The sequence below is a fragment of the Dasypus novemcinctus genome, chromosome 4, assembly GCF_030445035.2.
Source record: "Dasypus novemcinctus isolate mDasNov1 chromosome 4, mDasNov1.1.hap2, whole genome shotgun sequence".
In the NCBI taxonomy this organism is placed as follows: domain Eukaryota; kingdom Metazoa; phylum Chordata; class Mammalia; order Cingulata; family Dasypodidae; genus Dasypus; species Dasypus novemcinctus.
The window spans coordinates 152,887,714-152,907,139 of record NC_080676.1 but is presented as its reverse complement, the minus strand read 5'-3'; the positions used below and the strand labels follow the sequence as shown (position 1 = coordinate 152,907,139).

Here is a 19,426-nt window from a genome sequence, read left to right as displayed (position 1 = left end):
CATGTGTTCAAGACCCTTAAAGCTTTGCTAGATGAGTGGCTCAACTAGAACCATTGATTAATCTGAGCAAGTGTGGCTGATGACAGTCTCTACTTTAACCAAAAGGTCGAAGTTCACATCAGAGTAATGGGGTCAGTGAACATGATGCGCCTCCTGATTTGATGTAGCAGTCTGGCATTGTTTATGAGTTCCAAAAACAGATATTGGATTGTTTGTAAACCGGTCTGTTCCTTTGGGCATATTAGATTGTATTAACTTCAGAGGTTTCACTTTTACTTGATTAAATTATGGTTAGGGCTTTGATTGGGCCACATCAGTAGGACGTTGCATCCCTGTCCCTTGGGTGGGCAGGAACTCACAGAGAAAACTACACCACAGAGGAAAGAGTTGGAGTTTTAATGCTGGGAAGTAAATGCACAGAGAAGGAGAACACAGAGGAAGAGAGACAACTCATTAGAAGGGATGCTATGGCCTGGGGAAGAGAGATGAGCTGTTCGCCTGATAGTTTGCAGCTGCAGAGACCAGAGCCCTGAGCAGCTGAACCTGGAAACAAATGAACCCCGGGGAAAGAGAGCCAACCCTTATACCAGCCTAGAGCTGATATTGGAAGAGCGGAGCCTTAAGAGGAAGATGTCTGACCCCTCACAGACATCACCTGCCATCTTGCTTCAACAAGTGGCCAATGACTGGGTGAGAAAGTACCTCTTATGGTACCTTCTTGACTGGGACTCTAAGGCCTTGTGACTGTAAGCTTCTACCCCAAATGAATACCCTCTGTAAACCCCAACAGAGTTCTGGTACTTGCATCAGCACCCCTTTGGCTGACAAATATTAATACACAGAAACAGAAGACAAATCCAAATAAAGGTGACTTCCATGAGATCACTGGCTTGTAATCTTCAAAGGCAGACTGAGACTGAGGACCTGTCCCAGCTTAAAGGAGACTAAAGAGCCGGGACAACTGAACCTAGCGCGTGATCTGGGATTTCCTTTTCCTCTAAGGGACATTATTGGGACAACTGATGAAATCTGATAAGGTCGTGTCAATTTCCTGAGCTGGATCACTGTTCTTTGGTTAGGTATGAGAATAGCCTTGGTCTTAGGGAACACACATTACAATATTTAGAAGTAAAGGGATATCTCATCTGCAACTTAGAGAAAAAAGAATAAAGTAGATATGGCAATATGTAACATTTCGGGAATCTGGGTGAAGGGTGTAAGAGAATTCTTTGTACTATTCTAGCAAATTTTCTCTAAGTCTGAAAAATATAATAAATAAATAGATAAATGTAAAAGTCCAGGGGAGCAGATGTAGCTCAAATTGTTGAGCACCTGCTTCTCATGTACAAGGTCCTGGGTTTGATCCCCAGTACCTCCTAAAAACAAAACAAATAAACAAAAACAACCCAATTCTCATCGGGGAGAGGATGTAGCTCAGTGGCTGAGCACCTGCTTCCCACGTACGAGGCCCTGGGTTCAATCCCCAGTACATCATTAAAAAGAAAAATCTGGGGAAGGGAATTTGGCCCAATGGATAGGGCATCCGCCTACCACATGGGAGGTCCAAGGTTCAAACCCAGGGCCTCCTGACCCATGTGATGAACTGGCCCATGAGCAGTGCTGATGCATGCAAGGAGTGCCATGCCATGCAGGGGTGTCCCCTGTGTAGGGGAGCCCCACGTGCAAGGAGTGCACCCCCTAAGGAGAACCACACAGTGCAAAAAAAAGTGCAGCCTGCCCAGGAGTGGCACCACACATGTGGAGAGCTAACACAACAAGATGATGCAACGAAAAGAGACAGATTCCGGGTGCCACTGACAAGAATACAAGTGGAAACAGAAGATCACACAGTGAATGGACACAGAAAGCAGACAACTCGGGGGGTGGGGGGCAGAAGGGAAGGGAAATAACAAATTTTTAAAATCTGCAATATTGCCAGCAGGTCTCAACCCTGACTGCACATTAGAATCACCTTGGGAGCTTTTAAAAATATCCATGTCCAGGCCCCACCCCTGAGATTCAGATTTAATACGCCAGGTGTGATGACCAGAAAACAGCTTGTTTGTAAAGTGCCCCAAGGTGATTCTAGCACGCAGGCCAGAGGAATACTAATCAACCCATGCGTACTCAGGTGGGGGAAAGTTTTGGGTCCCTTGTGTCTGCCCCTTTTGTGGACTCACCCTGGTGGCAGAACAGTGATTCCAAACAGGAGCACGGTCCTAGCTCCTGCTGCTAATAGGCTGGGAGACATTTGGGCAAATTACCTACCTGCCCCCAGCCCGGGTTTTGTCATCTACAGAGCGAGGGTCACCAAGAGCTAAGACGCTAAGTGAGGTTCAAGAAGGGAGCAAGCCCGACTCAACAGCACTTTCACCTGGGGCCCTAATGCCCTCTGGCTTGGGGCTGAGATGATGAGGACCCTGAAATCTTTGCCATGTGCAGGTGGCAGGAAGGGACACGGGCAGGTAGAGCTGTCCGATTTCTGGCATTGCTAGCAGGTTCTGTGGGGTTTGGGGGACTTGCTGCATATGTCACCCTTCATAAGGACTGGAGTCTGGGAAGGCCCTTTTTCCAGGGGCTGGAGAAGGCAGATGAATACCACTGCTCCTCCTCCAAGCAGCCAGAGGCAAGCTGGCAGGGACCGAGCTCCCGAGGGGTGGTCAAGGCTCCCCCTGACATTCTCCTTCCTGAGATAGACCTGATGGGGGTTCAGTGGGACGAAGGTGCCCTCACCAAGGCCTGACCTCAGACCCCAGCCTGCCCCCTGCCCTGGGCTCCCCTTCTAAAGCTGCCCTGTCCAATATGGTGGCCACTAACCACACGTGGCTCCTGAAGTGGGGCTGGTCTGAGCTGAGGTGTGCTATGTCATGCATACACAGGATTCCTAAGACTCTGTAAGCAAAAAATGGTAAAATATCTCAGTGCTTCAAAGTATTAATTACATCTTGAAAGGACCATGTTTTGGATATATTGGGTTAAATAAAATACACTATTGAAATACACCTGTTTCTTTTGGCTTTTTCTAATGGGACTACTGGACCATTTAATGTTACCCGTGTGGCTCACATTATATTTCTTTGGGGATGGCTCTGCTCTAAAGCCTTCTTATTGACCTTTTGTGGCTTTTGAGGTTATCTAGTGATCATTTTATTAAAATTAAATCGAGGAGGGGATCAGTATGCAATGGAATCAATCCCGGGCTGAACGCCCTTGCAGTGGGAATTGTTTAACACCTTCCCCTCTGGGAAACTCCTTCCCCTTAGGTTTCTGGAATTCTAGCAAATTCACTCTTCCCTTGAATCCACTCAAGTGCAAATATTGTCAGGCACTGTCCGTTTCCTGCAGGTTACTTAAACAATAATAATGATAATTGCATTAATTTACACCCTAGCACCAGGCACTACAATTTTAACCCAGCCTGAGAGACAAACACCTGCGTTCTTTCAAGTTAAGCTCTCAGTTACTGTCTATCAGCCCATGCATCGTCCACTTGCTAAGTCATCTTCCCATGGAAAGAGAATATTCTGTAGGTAACGCAGAGAAATGGTTCAGGGTAGACTCATCAACGATTCCTTGTCAGTAAGGTTTAGACTCATCAAAGACCCTTTGGAGTCTCATTCCAAAAGGTCCCCAAGAAGCTTGTGGCTTGGGACTGGTCAGCAGGTCACTGACTGACTGCCTTCTTCTAAGAACCTCAGACATCTCACTCGCGTTTTAATTGTACACAGCCCCAACAATTATCTAAGATAGTCCTCTTTCGGTCTGGCCTTCTTCACAGTAACAGACTTGGGGCTGCGGACAGCTCCAGTGGGTTTTAGCTGTGCTTGAATCCAGGGACTGATCCTCTTGTCCAAGTTCGGTTTATCTTGGACCCAGCCTGCTGCGTTCCATTTTGGATATGGGGTTTTCATGTTAAATTTCCTAGCATGGGGAAGCGGACTCGGCCCAGTGGTTAGGGCGTCCGTCTACCACATGGGAGGTCTGCGGTTCAAACCCTAGGCCTCCTTGACCCGTGTGGAGCTGGCCCATGCGCAGCATTGCAAGGAGTACAATGCCATGCAGGGGTGTCCCCCACGTAGGGGAGCCCCACGTGCAAGCAGTGTGCCCCCTAAGGAGAGCTGCCCAGTGCGAAAGAAAGTGCAGCCTGCCCAAGAATGGCGCCGCACACACAGAGAGCTGACGCAACAAAAAGAGACACAGATTCCCATGCCGCTGATAAGGATAGAAGCGGTCACAGAAGAATACACAGTGAATGGACACAGAGAGCAGACAACTGGGGTGGGGGTAAGGGGAGAGAAATAAATAAATCTTTAAAAAATAAAATAATTATACTTATAAAAAAAATTTCCTAGCATGGGGAAAAAAATCTTTACATTCAATGTTGGTGCAGGGTAATAAGAGAGCTTTCTGGAAACAGGAAGAAGGAAACAGGTTGGTTTGTGAATATCCAGCAGCCTTTGCCCCAGATGAGTGGTTTAGGCAGAAAGTCACCTCCGTGCGCCACTCCATAAGTAAGTATTTGATGCTTGGCAATACCATCCTATCCCAGAAGCTTATAATCCACTCCTGGTTTAAATGGATCCAGGGGCTGAGTGTGATGCTTCGCTTCTTAACAGGAACCCACTCTGCAGCTGACGTTCTATCCCACCAAGAGGAGCCAGGAGGAGAAAAGCAGCAAAGCTCTCCCGTTGGACAGCATTCTCACATCACCCACTTCGAAATTAAATCTGAAACTCTGAAACAGAGTCAGACAGGCCTGCCATTTTCTCTGGTGCCAAAAGGCACACAATAGGCCCTTTTTTTTTTTTGACAAAGCTCTTAAAATGCTTGGAAATTCAGATGTCCCAATGCACAAAACTGTATAAATACCGCACACCCATTCCTGCTTGTTCTTTTGGAAACAATACTATATTTTCTCGTTTGGCAGAAGGAAAACAATATTTTAATTAGAGCGGCGACCCGCCGAAAAGATGGGTAATGGAGGAGGGCAAGCGAAGGGTGGCAGCTCCTGGTCAGGGGTGGTCGTTCTCGTTTCAGAAGAATCGGTTGGCTCTCCTGCTACTCAGACTGGGCTCTGCTAAGGTGTGCGGTCCCGTTACTGAGCTCCCAATGTTCCCTAATACGTAGGCATGTGTGCGCCAGGGGCTGTCTGTATGTGGGTGCACAGAGGGTGGGACGGGTGGGGGGTGGGCAGAGGGTAGATGCCAAGGAGAAACGCATCTCAACACAGTCTTTATGACTTTTCCTTCAGATAGTCGCTCTCTCTTTTCAAAATTCAAGTCCAATCTGCCCTCTCCCTCCCCCGGGGAATTCGTTCCCTGAGGTTGTGAAATCACCGAGATGCGCTGCAAATGCATCTGTGCGCTGCAAGTGAGCAACGGCTTCAAGTCTGAACACCTCTCCAGAGGGATCTGTTAGCTTGCCATGAACGATGGCAGAGATTCTACCTTGAAATGAAGAGGGCAAAAGGCCCAAAGAATTGGGCATAAATAAGTAAATAAATAATCTATTTTAAAAATAAATAAATAAAGTTTATTTTTTTAAAAAGACGCAGGCACGCTCCCTAGGCGAGAGAAGGAAAAAAGAAGCACTGCATTTGCATTGCCTCAGCTTTAAGGAACTGAGAGCGTCCGTCTACCATATGGAGGGTCCAGGGTTCGATCCCTAGGGCCTCCTGATCCGTGTGGTGACCTGGACCACGTGCAGTGCTGCCACGCACAAGGAGAGCTATGCCATGCAGGGGTGCCCCCGCATAGGGATGCCCCACGTGCAAGGAGTGCGCCTTGCAAGGAGAGCTGCCCCGCATGAAAAAAAGTACAGCCTGCCCAGGAGTGGCACTGCACACACGGAGAGCTGACGCAGCAAGATGACACAACAGAAAAAGAAACGCAGTTTCTCAGTGCTGCTGGATAATGCAAGGGGACGCAGAAGAACACACAGTGAATGGACAGAGAGCAGACAATGGGGGTTAAGGGGAGAGAAATAAAATAAATCTTAAAAAAAAAAAAAGACAGGAGCCACTGACCAGTGTTAGGTGCTCCAGACTCAATTCCTCCCACCCCCCCCCACCCCACCCCCTTCATAGTCCCAGAATCCATAGAAAATAAAACAAGAACAAGGTATCTGGTCTGGCCCCAGGGCCCTTGACCTTGGCACGATGACTAGCTAACTCTTTCTTGTGGGAGACCGTCCTGTGGATCGTGGGATGTGTAGCAACATCCCTGATCTCTCTCCACGAGATGCCAGTAGCATCCCTGCCCGGCAGTTGTGACAAATGAAAATGTCTTCAGGTGCTGCCCAATATTCCAAGAGAGGCAAACATCACCCTAGATTGGGAAACACTTAGAACAACCATGATGACCAGCTAATTTTGCACTGGGTAAGAATAATCCTCTACTGTAAGGGCAGTATGACATTTAGCGAATGCTGACAACCACAAATAACCTGCTTTCAACAGCCAGACAGGAACACAGATGTCTCGGGTGAGGGCACACCTTGTGCCTCAGAGTGATGGTCTATGGCTTTAGGGAGCTAGCACACCATATAAAATGAAAAATAATCCCTAGGTACCCAACTTTACAGAAAACAAAACAGTGTACCAGATGAGATGTGTCCAAAGACAACCAGAAACTCTTAGGGACCTTTGCAGTTGAACCCCAGGGTTTGAAGTGGCAGAAGAGGCAAGACCCCAAGATCTGTGCTGTCCAATTCTGCATGACCAATCCTTCTTGGAGGGTCCTGCAGCTCCAGTCTTGGGGGCCCACTTTTCTCCCCAAGGCCGTAGATGGGGTGAAGGCTGTGCAGCCTGCACACACATCTTTCGGCATTCTTCACTTTGGGAAGGAGCGTTTTAGTCATTCTGCGCTGAGGGAATAGAGGGTGGTGTTTCAAAACAAATGTCCCTTAGGGTCACAACCACATTGACAGAAAAGAGGCGTGGATGCCCAAACGTGGGCTCAGCGTACATCTTAAAATGGTGTGCGTTGCCTAAAGTGGGTCTCTCAAAAGCTGTACAAATTGGCCTTTTTGATAAGATCGTGCGTTCTCATTTCCACCTTTCTCCTGTTGATCTGGCAGAGAGGAAAAAAAGGCTCAGTGACTTCTCTTTTTCCTGAGTACAGCACCATGCTTTATGATTTCTAAGCTTGAGAACTTGGGAAGCCGCTGAACATGAAATGAGTGAACAGGCTTCTAGGTCGAGAGAAGCAAAGGAGAGGGCTTGGTAGGGTGGGGAGCTCTTCTCAGTCGCCGAAACACCCCGAATGCTGTCGCCAGGAGCATCACATGGGCCCTTTCAGACAAAAAGGGTTATTTTATCCAGATTATTCCCCCACATGGCAGGGGAAAAGGAACTCATTTGTAATCATCAAAGGAATGCTGACAGACTTGAAACAGGATTACACTCCATTATACTCATCCGAATTAAAGATTTTTGTTGGAGATCATTCTTAGGTTTCTTCCTCCCTGCTCCTCCAGCCCCAAATGCGGTGATTTGTATTCACGGGACATCTGAGGCAGACATGAAATCAGACAGTTTGCAAACATACATTTCAAACCCAGTGAGCTGAGTTTTGAATTTTAATGTTGCTTGGCTCCCAGCTCTTGGGTCAAAATGAACCCCATGAATGAGTCCATTCTCTAACTTATTAATACAGGAGAAATTCAAGTTCAGGGCCCTGAGTGAGCAATGATACAGGTGTTGGAGAGAACACAAGGCTCAGAAATGCAGATACAGTAATGTAAAATCTAGGCAAGTACAAAGTTGTCTGGTAAGTCTGTAGACACTACAAAAGCCTCAAGTCCAAGCTCTGTGGATTGGTTACCATTTTTTTGGAGAGTACAATCTGTCCAATCTATTGTTTATCCTTAAGACATCTTGTTATCTGTATGTCCCTGTGCCCACTGAAGAGCAAGCTTCTCCACAACAGGACAAACTCTGGAGTAGCCTGTGTGGTGGTGTGAAGTTGTACGTACCCCAGAAATGCCTGTTTTTTAAAGTTAATCCATTCCTGTGGATGTGGGCCCACTGTAAGTAGGATCTTTTCACCAGGCTACTTCAGTTAGGGTGTGACCCACCTCATTCAGGGTGGGTCTTAATCCTGTTACTACTGGAGTCCTTTATAAACACAGAAATACAAAGAGAGGGAGGAAGAGAGAGAGAGAGAGAGAGAGAGAGAGAGAGAGAGAGAGAGAGAGAGAGAGAGGAGCCATGTAAGCAAGACGTTGAAGTCAATGAAACCCAGAAGAGAATGGAGAGACCAAAGGATGCCATCATTTGCTTTGCCATGTGGCAGAGGAACCAAGGATTGCTGTAAGCTGGTATTTGGGAAGGAAGCATCACCTTCATGATGCCTTGATTTGGACATTTTCTCAGCCTCAAGTCTTTAAGTTAATAAATTCCCATGGTTCAAGCCAAACCATTTTATGGTATATGCTTTAACCAGCCTAGGAAACTAAAATCTTTGATCATACTTGCACACTATCTGGTACTTGAGAGACCTTAGGAAGGTTCCTGTTCTTAGAGAACTCCCACTGTGTTGTGACCATTTATAGGCTAGTACCTCAGGCTAGAAGTCACAAATCAGTGGAAGAGTTCAAGTGGATCAAAAAGATGGGTCTTGATTTTAGCTGCCTAAAGTACAAGGTATCCTGGAGAACATCTCCCTCAAGGCCAGGAGTAAGATGGTACTCTCTATGTAGAAAAAAAGATCTGCAAAGCAAGCAATATAGTCAAAGTGCTTTAGAAGTTGTACCATTTCTTTGCTCATGACGTATTTTCTTTTTATTATTTATTCCTTCTACATTCAGTGTCTTTCTTCATGAAGTACATCCTGTAGTGGTTCTTTCAGTAAGGATTTGTTAGTGTAAACTTGTGTTGGGAAGCGGATGTGGCTCAAACAGCTGGGCTCATGCCTACCAAATGGGAAGTCTCAGGTTCAGTTCCCGGTGCCTCCTAAGGAAGATGAGAAGAGTGAGCTGATGCGATGGGCTGGCACAGTGAGGTGACACAAGATGATGCAGAAAGATGACATAACCAAGAGGCATAGAGAGGACACAATAAAAGATACAACAAACAGGGAGCAGAGGTGACTCAAGCAGTTAGGTGCCTCCCTTCCACGTGCAAGCCCCCAAGTTTGGTTCTTGGTGGCTCCTATAAAGACAACGAGCAGACAGCAAGCACAAAACAATGAGGGGTGTAGAAATAATTAAATAAAAATAAACAAATCTTTAAAAAAAAATAAGCTTGTCTTTATTTCATACACTCTTGAAGACAGTTTACCTGGGTATATAAGTCTGGACTGACAGTTATTTTTTTTCTCAGAACCTGGAAAATATTATATCGTTATCTTCTGGCTCCCACCATTGTTGCATAGATTTTATAAATAAAATGTTTTTGTTTTTTTTCTCTGACTGCTGTTAATACTGTCACTTTTTCTTTAGCATTTTCTAGTTTCAATATGGGACATCTACATATAAATTTATTTTTTATTTATCTTGTTTGGGATGCTTGAATCTGAGTCTTCCATCAATTCTTGAAAATTAATTCTAGGGTATTACCACTTTGTTGCCTCTCCTTCATTTTATACTCTCTAGAATTCTGATTGGATGTATGTGAATCTTCATCCCATTGTCTACATCTTATAAACTTTCTTCTGTAATTTCTCTCTTTACCATTCTTGCTACAATCTGAATAATTTCTCCAAATTTATCTTCCAGTTTGCCAATTCTCTCTTCAGCAATGTCTAAATTGCCCTTTAACCTATTCTTTTAATTTCCATGATTGTATTTTTATTGTTAGTAGACATGCTGGTTCTTTTTCAAATCTTCCCGCTCTTTCTTGATAGCCTTTCATTCCTTTACCACATTTTAGATACCTTCTTTTATTTCTTTGGATATTTTGAACATACTTATTTTACTATTGTACTGATTATTCCATTATTTGAATTCTTGGGGGACCCTATTGGTTTTTTTTCTACTGATTGTAACTCATAAAGATGTAATTTTGGATTGTGGGCTCATAATCAACAGAATTTCATTTATTAAAATCTTTCGGAGTCTAGAATTGATGATATTTCCATGTATTCATGTACGTCTTTTCCAGATATCCTGAGGCACCACCAACCTGGGACAACTTTATGGTAGTTTCTCATCTTGGGTGTCCCAGTGAAGATATGTAAATTCAAAACCTAGAATCCTGAAAAAGCAGGTCTGTGGCTACATATTCTCACGGGAGATTATTTTCTCTCTAACCCTGAGCTCAGGTTGAGACAAGTGTCCTTGTCATTTTTCTTTGCAAGCACGTTGATTTCTCATCCATCATTTTATGACGGTTAAGGCCTTTAAGGCCCTGGCTTTATATGGAGGTCTTAGCTGAACTCCTCGCCTTACTTCTGTCTAATGCCTTGTCTCATGCCCTCATGTGATTGTTAAATCCTGGTTATCAAGTTCATCAAAATACTCCAGGGTAGCCATGAAGTCAGTGATAGCTAACTTTTCTAGTTCTCTGCCCCCTCTTCATTTTTGTTTCCTGATTTTCTCATACTTAGGCACTCACTTATGCATTTAAAGGATGTTTGTTATATTTTCTCCAGGAGCCCGAGGTGTTTTCTTGGGAAAATATTTTCAGAATATCAGTCCCACCATATCTCCAGAAGCAGATAACAGATTCTATACTGCCATCAGTCCTTCAGCGCTGGGTGGTGCTAATATTAAACAGGACATGAAATGGACCTACAAGTTCTTGGAAAGATTTAGTGCTGACAGACTAAGAGATAAATACTACAGAAGTGGCATTGCTTTGAACTACTTGTAATTTATTTGGTTTCTTTTAATCCTTTAGTATTAGAGAAGCTGCCTGGGTTCAAATCCTGAAAACCTACTCAGCTCTCTTTGCCTCAGTTTCTTCAACTTATTAGACTAGTATCCCCCATCATAGGTTTGTGAGCATGAAATGAGTTAACATACATGAAGGGCTTAAGAACAGTGTTTGGCACAGAGTGCTTGCTGTGTTTGGTAAGATGATACTATTTTTAACTAACTTCTTGTCCTGAGGTAAGCCAAATGTCTTAGTTGTGCAGGGCTACCAGTGCAAAGTACCAGAAAAGGGCTGACTTTTTAAAAAGGGATTTATTTGGGGTAAAAGCTTATGATTCCAAGACTCCAAAATATCCAAACCAAGGCACCATCAGAGATGCTTTCTTATCAAAATCAGCTACTGGTGATCCTGGTATCCTGTCATGTGGCAATCAAGGCTATGGCAGGGCTTGTCCCCTCAACCTTGAGGTGCTGTGTGGGCCCAGACTCTTGGGGGCCTCTTTCCATGCCTCTGTGCTCTGCTGGTTCCCAGCTCCAGGGCCTCTCTCAGCCTCTTGGTGCTTCTCTGTTTTCCTGCAGTCCTCTCTCTCACATGGCAGGATCAATATGGCAGCTCCCTTTTTCTCTCTCTCTTCCCTTCCCTCCCCCCTCTCTTTCCCTTGCCCTCTCTCCCCCTCCTTCCCTCCCTCTCTCTGTCTCCACTTATATCAGACCCAGAAAGACAGCAGAGACGCAAGCTGGCTCAGTTAAATGCCCTAAAGCGATTTTATCAAGTAATCTAAGCAAAGGCCCTTAACTGAATTTAATGCAATCAAAGGTCTCCCCCCCCCACCAATAGGAATAGATTAGTTTAAGAATTTAATCTTTTGGGATTCAAAAAAAGAGCTTCCAACTGTCACACCAAGTAAAGTAGTTATGCCTCTACTTGAGCCAGAGCTTTAACTGGAGACAGTACACAGTTTAGTGGCGTCAGCAGTCAAGACAGCAAGGCAACCCCAAGGAGAGGAACAAGCTGGAGTCTGCAGGTCCACTGCCCTGCCCTTCTGAGATTCTCCTGCCAGTACTAAAATCTTGGTGACTCTAGCATTTATATCAAAGGACACTATTTCCTTACAAGGATTCAAACATGCCAGCTTCATTCAAATAGGGTACCTGAAGTTCACACTTTAGGGCCCCCGCTTCCCACCCTCTAAGTCTACTGCTCAGCTCAAATGGGAATAGTGTGAATCTTTGAAATCAGATAGGTACTGGGTCAAATCTTGCCTCTAGATTTTACTAGCAGTTGTGGAGCTGGGTGGGTTAGAGGACAGGATAGGACGGGGTGGATACCAGGAGTAACAGTCATTCTCTTGATTTACACTCCCTAAAGTGGTGCTTTCTTCAAGAATTTTCGAGGTACTAAGTCGACGTGATGTCTGCAAGGACCAGTGATCTCCCAATTTTTAAAAACATGAACCTCATTATTTAAAAAAATTTGAGAACACTTCTAATATATGTACATTGGTTTATGAATTATAGGCTGTTCTGCTGTCAGTTTGCAGATTAATTATAAGAAAATTCCTTTTTTAAGATACAAAAGGGACAGAAGTTCTAACATTTTCCTACATCCCACTAAGTTGCCTTATACATGCATCCCACTTTGCACTGGCTGTGATGGAAAGAGACCGAAGGAAAGGATGGGAAGAGGCCAGTCTACTCAGTGGTTACTCATGAACTACCTAGAAAGGCTAGGCAAAAGGTGGCACCTTTTTTAAAAAAAAAAAAAGATTTATTTTTTATTTATTTCTCTCCCCTTCCTCACCAGTTGTCTGCTCTCTGTGTCCATTTGCTACGTGTTCTTCTGTGTCCACTTATATTCTTTTCAGCGGCACCTAGAATCTGTGTTGCTTTTTGTTGCGTCATCTTGCTGCATCAGCTCTCCGTGTGTGCAGTGCCACTCCTGGGCAGGTTGCATTTTTTTTGCGCTGGGCAGCTCTCCTTACAGGGTGCACTCCTTGCACATGGGGCTCCCCTACACGGGGGACACCCCTGCGTGGCATGGTACTCCTTGTGCGTATCAGCACTGCGCATGGGCCAGCTCATCACGTGGGTCAGGAGGCCCTGGGTTTGAACCTTGGACCTCCCATGTGGTTGGTGGATGTCCTATCCATTGGGCCAAATCTGCTTCCCCACCTTTTCTTCTGCCTTGCCCCCCCACTCAGCAGCCACTCAGGTGGAGCCCTCCCAGGCAGAATCCCCCAGTCGGTTCATCCCATCCTGGGTGCTGGAGCCTTCCTGGGCTCTGCTTCCCAGCTGGGTGGTCTTGGGCAAGTTAGTTAACCTCCCTGAGGCTGGGTTGTCATCTGTAAAACGAGACTCATGCTTCCCTCATGGGGTTGCTATGAGGATGAAATCAGATAATCCTGGACTCAATTCATCTTTACTCCCTTCCTTTCTGTTCCTTCCCTAAAATGGCTGTGAGGCTGCGCTTTCCTGGAAAGTGCCTGGGAGACCAAAGCCATCAATAATGGGGCCACTTGCTTGACCAGACACCTCTTCTGCCCCAGAACAGAAGAGACAGAACATTTTTCAAATGTTGGTACTTTCCATGGAAACAGACTGGCAGTTTCAGACACTTGCTTTTCCTCTCTTTTCTGTGGTGGCAGCTGAACAACTCCTGCAGACATGGAGTTTGTTTTTCTTTGGTTGTGAGTTGGCTTCTCACTCCATAAAATGTTTAAAAGCAAAGACAACCCCTGAATAAAAGGACAGTGAGACGAAGGCATGTGTACTTTGGGAGAGGTGGTGACCACCTGCTAGAAAACTCAGCCCAGGTTTCTCTGGTGGGTGAGCCCCACAGGGGAAAGAGGGGGATCCAACCATGCCCACGTGCCCTGGGCAAAGTGACCACCATGGCAGCGGTTCTCAGGGGGCTGTACAATAGAATCACCTGGAGTGCTCCAAGAACAAGCCCAGTGCCTGGCTCTCCTGGGACCAATCAAATCAGAGTCCCTGGGGTGGAGTCTGAGCATCCACATATTTTTTAAGCTTCCCAAGTGATTCCACCATGCTGCCAGGGCTGGAAACCACTGCCCACCTGGACAGGAGGGGAAGGTTCAAGCCCTTCCAAACCAACAACTGCGCTGCTCCCTCCATCAGGACCTGGTTCCCCACTCCCCCACCTCCACCGAGCTCCCAAGCTCTATTGGATCCCCGTATTTCCACATCCTGAAATTCTTGGCCAATGAAAAAAGGAGTTACCAGTTGGGTTTATCTGCCAAACTGCCAATGATCCAGTAACAAGTACCCACTGACTGCTTGCTTGGAGTACCCATGGCTGAGAGTAAAGTGTTGGCCCCGGGATTCCTTCCCTACCTCTGGGACCTGGCTGTGAGGTCTGGAGATTTTTCAGCACAGGAAAGGCCTTGAATGCTGCCCCACACTCCCTGTTTCCCACCTCCTCTCCCTCCTGCTTCCCACACATGCTGCTACAGGTCCTAAGGTAAAAGCAAACGTGCAGGGAAGAGGATTTGGCTCAATGGATAGGGCGTCTGCCTACCACATGGGAGGTCCACAGTTCAAACCCAGGGCCTCCTGACCGGTGTGGTGAGCTGGCCCACGCCCAGTGCTGATGCACGCAAGGCGTACCGCACCACGTGGGGGTGTCCTCTGCACACACAAGGAGTGCACCCCGTAAGGAGAGCCTCCCCGCGTGAAAAAAGCACAGCCCCCCCAGGAGTGGCACTGCACACATGGAGAGCTGACGTGGCAAGATGATGCAACAAAAAGAGACACAGATTCCAGGTGACACTGACAAGAATACAAGGGGACACAGAAGAGCACACAGCGAATGGACATAGAGAGCAGACAATTGAGGTGGGGAAGGGGAGAGAAATAAAAAAATAAATAAATCTTTAAAGAAAAAAAAGTTAATGTGCAAACATGCGGCAATGCCACCTTTGCCAGGAGTCCTGAAGGGATCGAAGTGGAAACTAGAACCATCTTCCACCTGTTCCTTCCCACCTACCCCCACCCATAATCCCATCCATCACCTTGAACTTCCTTGCCAGGAAAAGAAAAGAAGGAAAAAGAAGAGAGAAAGGGAAGAGGTGAGGAAGGAAGAGATGCCCCTGCTGGCACTACGAAGGGAAACAACAGTCAGACCACTTGTAACAAAAAATAAAGACCTGTGCTACCACCACTAAGTCTGAAAAACACTGAAAAGTCCCTCTTGGAGGCAGGGCAAAATGTAGAGGATTCTTCACTTTATGGCTGGAAACCACAGAGCATCCCTCCTTCCTGTCAGCTCTCACCCCCATGTTCCAGCACCCTGCCTTGCTCCCCAAACGAAGAGGACAATAGGGAGGAAATTATATTTCTGTTAAAAAAAAAAAAAAGATCAAGGGTTATTTAGACCTCTCTGGACAGATCTTCTACATGGGATTACAGTGAAAGGAACAGAGCTCCACCCCAAAGAGGAAAATGGATGAAGGCCAGATGCATTTGAGTATGGGATTAAGGAGCAGAAGTACTAAGTTTGCATGAGCAGCTCTTGCCTTCCCTGGGACACGTTTTTAATGCAGTGGTGATAGCCTTCCCGTGGCCGTTGGCAGCATCTCAATATCTTCAGGGATGAGAAAGAAGGGGGTGTTTGGAAGCCTGCTTCCCTGCTGGCTTGGAGATGATTAGCACAAGTCACGAGTATAAGGGGGAGGAGAAAGCAGCAATGCAGCCTCTGGCCTCTGAAGAGTGAGACCTGATGCTAGAATCCCCAGAGCAAAAAAAAAAAAAAAAAAATCAATGACCCAGGAAAACGACACCAGCTGACAGCCTCTGCAAAAGGCTCAAGGAAGAGTTGCAAGGGGAAAGGCTTAAGTAGCCCTGCAACGCTCTGTACTGCTAATCTCCCGGGAGACCCTGTACTGTACAGAGAATGGCCGCGACCCTGCTTTCTTTCACGTGGAGACATACATCAGCCTCCCTCCCTCCCCTGCTTCCCAGGGCGAAGGAGTCCCAAGTTCCCTCCATCCTCCCTCGGCTTCAGTTTTTGATGGTCTCTTGTTTGGGAAAATGAGTACCGACATAGTCAAATCTCTTGCCCTTGGGTATTGTTATAAGGCTCCGTGGGGGGCAGGTTCCACTGCCTCTTTACAGGTCTCTGGTTACTGTGCACCCCTACAAGTCCGTAAAAAGAAATGGGACCGCCTGTCCCCAGGAGAGCAGGCACCAGGCTTTGAGACTGTAGGGGGTTGAAGTTAGATCAGATCCACTGCTTCCACCAGGCATTCAACTAAACTCTCAGACTGTCATCTTTGGAGCTTAGGACATTTCTTGGATGCTGCATTTCACATGGTTGTTAGGGAATCCTTAAAGGTTTGTTAAGTTTCAAGTCAAATCAGTCAACTTTGGAAGACTTCATCTTTCCTCCTGAGTCTTTTCTAATGTTTCCCCGACCTCACATGCTGTAGAATTGAGGTTTCACCTTGAGTGTGCCTGGGGTTGGGGAGGACACTCTTTTTTTCCCTTCTCCCCAAAGGCTCCCTGATACTTCCTCTCGTGCCAGTTCTCCAGAGAGTGACAATACCCACAGGAAAAAATGGGGTTGGCTGTGGCTGGACCTGGCAACATCACCACCTATCGCTGGCTCAGGGAGTTTAAACTTGGGAATTCGAGTTCACACGGAAAGCAGAAGGATATTCCTTTGATCATTTATGTTATTTAGAAGGACATGTATCAAAGCATCCATTTCCCACAAGCTATAGCCGCCCTCTCTGACAGTTCCAGTCCATCACATAACAACTACAGCCAGACAGTTCCAAACGTGGGTGGCAATCTATAGACTACTACAAGTATTACAACTGCTTCCCTAAAGAAACAATCTCTAAGTGTCTATAATCTGTGAAAACAATCTAATGGTTATACCGCAATGTCCCTAAAGCAATATTTGTTCAGTTGCAATGATGTCACAAAGAAGGGCTTGTCAGCTTTTCCATTCTTTCCTTACAATATTCAGGGCAAGGAGGTGGCTGAATTCAGAACTGCTCTCCATAGCTTAAATCAGCAAATACAGAACTTTCCTTTCAGCCAAGAAAGTTCTATTTTTTTTAAAAAAAAGTCAATAGCACTTGAAAAGTCCAATGCATTTCCCCGCCTCACTTACCACAGCATTCTGACCCTGCGGTGCTGGATTTTAAGGGCCACAGTTCGCTTGCCAAATAGGCATATCCTGGCTTCCTGCGCCACATGGGAACACTGCCTTGATATTAAATATTCAAAGCAAAGAACCTCTGACCGAAGGGCTCTCAGCTAACAATGGCATTCTCTGTAAGTAAACGAGAAACCCAATTTCTGGTTTGTCGGTTTCTCTGCCATGTACTTGTCTACTGCACACACAGAGCTGAGGAGTGACTCTGTTGATCACGACTCTATTGCAAAAGGCCCTGGAGGAGGGGAGACAGCAGGGGCTCTGCAAACCCCCAGACTTGGCAGAAGATCCCTGGAGAGGGGGGAGCCTGGGGTGCAGAGCTGCCTCCTGGTCTGGGAAAAGTGAAGTCCCCCACTTTGCTAGAGGAAGACCGAGGCCTGTCACAGTTGTCAGAGTATTTGATACCCTAAGCAAGGGAAGCACTAACTATAGGATGGTTCTTGCGGCCATCACCCATCTAGAAACTTCTTTCACTTTGCGTGGCCGCACCTGTCACCCCGAGCCGAGGTGAGCTGCGGTGGCCTTGGCCCCAGCGGCCCAAAGAAGACCCTCATCATTTACTCGGGAGGAGAGAGTTATTTTTGTTGTTAAAGGAGACTGAGACTGTTGGGGAAGGGGAGGCGGACGGGACGCCGCGACCTTCTGGTGATCAAACCGGGACCCCTGAGTCTCCTCTCCCTTTGGGAAGCTTCTCCTCCTCATCTCTCACACCATCTCAACCAGATGTCCCTCCCCCGCGAGCTGCTCTCCCTGCTGCCTGCCGGCGCGGACGTCAACTCAGCTGTCCCCTGGGCAGGTCTCCTTACATGGGCAGCGGGAGGCTGGCTGGGGCGCACCCGGGCTCTGCCGGTGCCAAGCCAAGTGCCACTCGCCGGACACACAGCACGTGCATGACAGCGCCGGGGGCCCACGCAGGGTTCAGCTTCAAGTGGCTCCAGCGGGTGGGCGCGCCCGCCGGGGCCGAGTCCCCGAGGATGGGAAAGTGACCAGGTCAAAAGCTGGGCGAAGAGCTCCAGTTTACATTATACTCGTCTTTTCCTTCTCGGGGGCTTCCCCCGCCGCCACCCCACGCGCAGTCACCCTGCACCAAGGGCTCACAGCAGGCAAGAGAAATGACTCGCAGCGCGTCCTAAACTTAATCCAATCTGGCCGTGCCCCCTCGGGCGGCTGCGGGCTCACCTGGAAGCGGCGGCGTCGGGGGCGCACGGGGAGGTGGGGCGCTCTTACCGGAGAAGTCCGTGAGCGCTGCGATCTCTTTGGAACAGACCAGGACAGTGCAGTAGAAGAGACGCAGGAGCTGCGCGGGAGGTTCTACCTGCCGGCGGGGGCCGGGATGCTGCGCCGGCTGGGGCGCGGGCGGCGGGCGCTCGGGTCCCGGCTGGAGCATGGTGCGCGGCGCGGGCGCTGGCCGGGGGCGGCCAGGGGACGCTGGGCCGGAGGGCGGTGTCACATCGCGGGGCGAGCCGGCGGCCAGCGGCTCCGCGGCCCCCCAGCCGGCTCCCCGCCCAGGCTGCCGGAGCCTAGTCCCGGGCGCGGACCAGCCCCCCGCTCCCCGGCTAAGGGGAGGGAGCGGAGAACCGGGGCGGGGCGAGAGCCGCGGGAAGGATCCGCGTAGTTTCCCCGAGAGGAAATCTCCGCGGCCGCAGCGCCGGAGGAAGCGAGGGGGGCACAAGGGAAAGCGCGGTCTTCGCGCGTCCCGCGGCTGCCGGGGCCTGTCCCTGGCGCGCCGCCCGCCGCGAAGGGCGCCCCCAACAGCGCGCCGCGGATCGCGCAACTCCAGCGGCTTCCACGCTCGGGTCCCCGCCCTGGACACCGCCCGGCACCCCCGGGCCGGGTTTGCGCTGGCCGGGTGCCCGCCTCGCCCTGCCCGCCGGAGGAGCGTGGCCTGTGCCCGTGACGCACTTTGGAGCCAGCGCCGCGCGTGCAGCTCGGGCGCCCCCGCGCCGAGGCGGGGGCGGGGGCCTGGCGCAGGTGAGGTCCTGGAGGGCGTGAGCGCCTTCCCGCAGGCTCTGGGCGCCCACCACCCACCTGCCTGCGACTCTGCCCGCGCTCCACCCCATTTCGCAGAAGAGGCGGCTGAGCTCCGGGTGCTTTCCCCAGGCTCACGCTGCCAGGACGCGCACGAGCTGGCGTCTCAAAACCGGTCCACGTGGGCCCTGGTGAACGGCCGCGGGCAGGGGAGCTGACGGCGACTCCAGGGTACGCCGTCGAGCGCTTCTCATTGGGCAACGGTTTAAAACGGGCAGTGTTTTAAAATGAGCATCTCTCTGGACCTCTCGATCACGCGCAACGTGACCCACGTGCGGAGGCTCTGGGCAACCGAGGACACGTGTGTGGGGACCCCGCCGCGGCGCGCAGGTGCTGCTACCTGGGGCTCAGGGACCCAAACTCCCGGCGGCGTGGGGCGTCCGGGCCCGGGCGGCGCCG

At 48.6% G+C, this 19,426-nt stretch overlaps 1 protein-coding gene across 3 annotated transcripts in view; it reads right to left on the bottom strand.

Moving 5' to 3' along the window:
• EVA1C (eva-1 homolog C) overlaps nucleotides 1-19,165 on the bottom strand; it is an 86,190-nt gene extending 67,025 nt beyond the window's left edge. Inside the window, exon 1 of one of the 3 annotated variants that reach the window (XM_071214921.1) lies at nucleotides 19,028-19,165. In XM_071214921.1, the coding sequence (XP_071071022.1) occupies nucleotides 19,028-19,059 (32 nt within the window). In that variant the 5' untranslated portion in view covers nucleotides 19,060-19,165. Of the gene's footprint in view, nucleotides 1-18,226; nucleotides 18,811-19,027 lie in introns of those variants that run through there. The other 2 variants (XM_071214920.1, XM_058296163.2) reach the window with 2 other exon arrangements.
• Nucleotides 19,166-19,426: the final 261 nt, after the last annotated feature.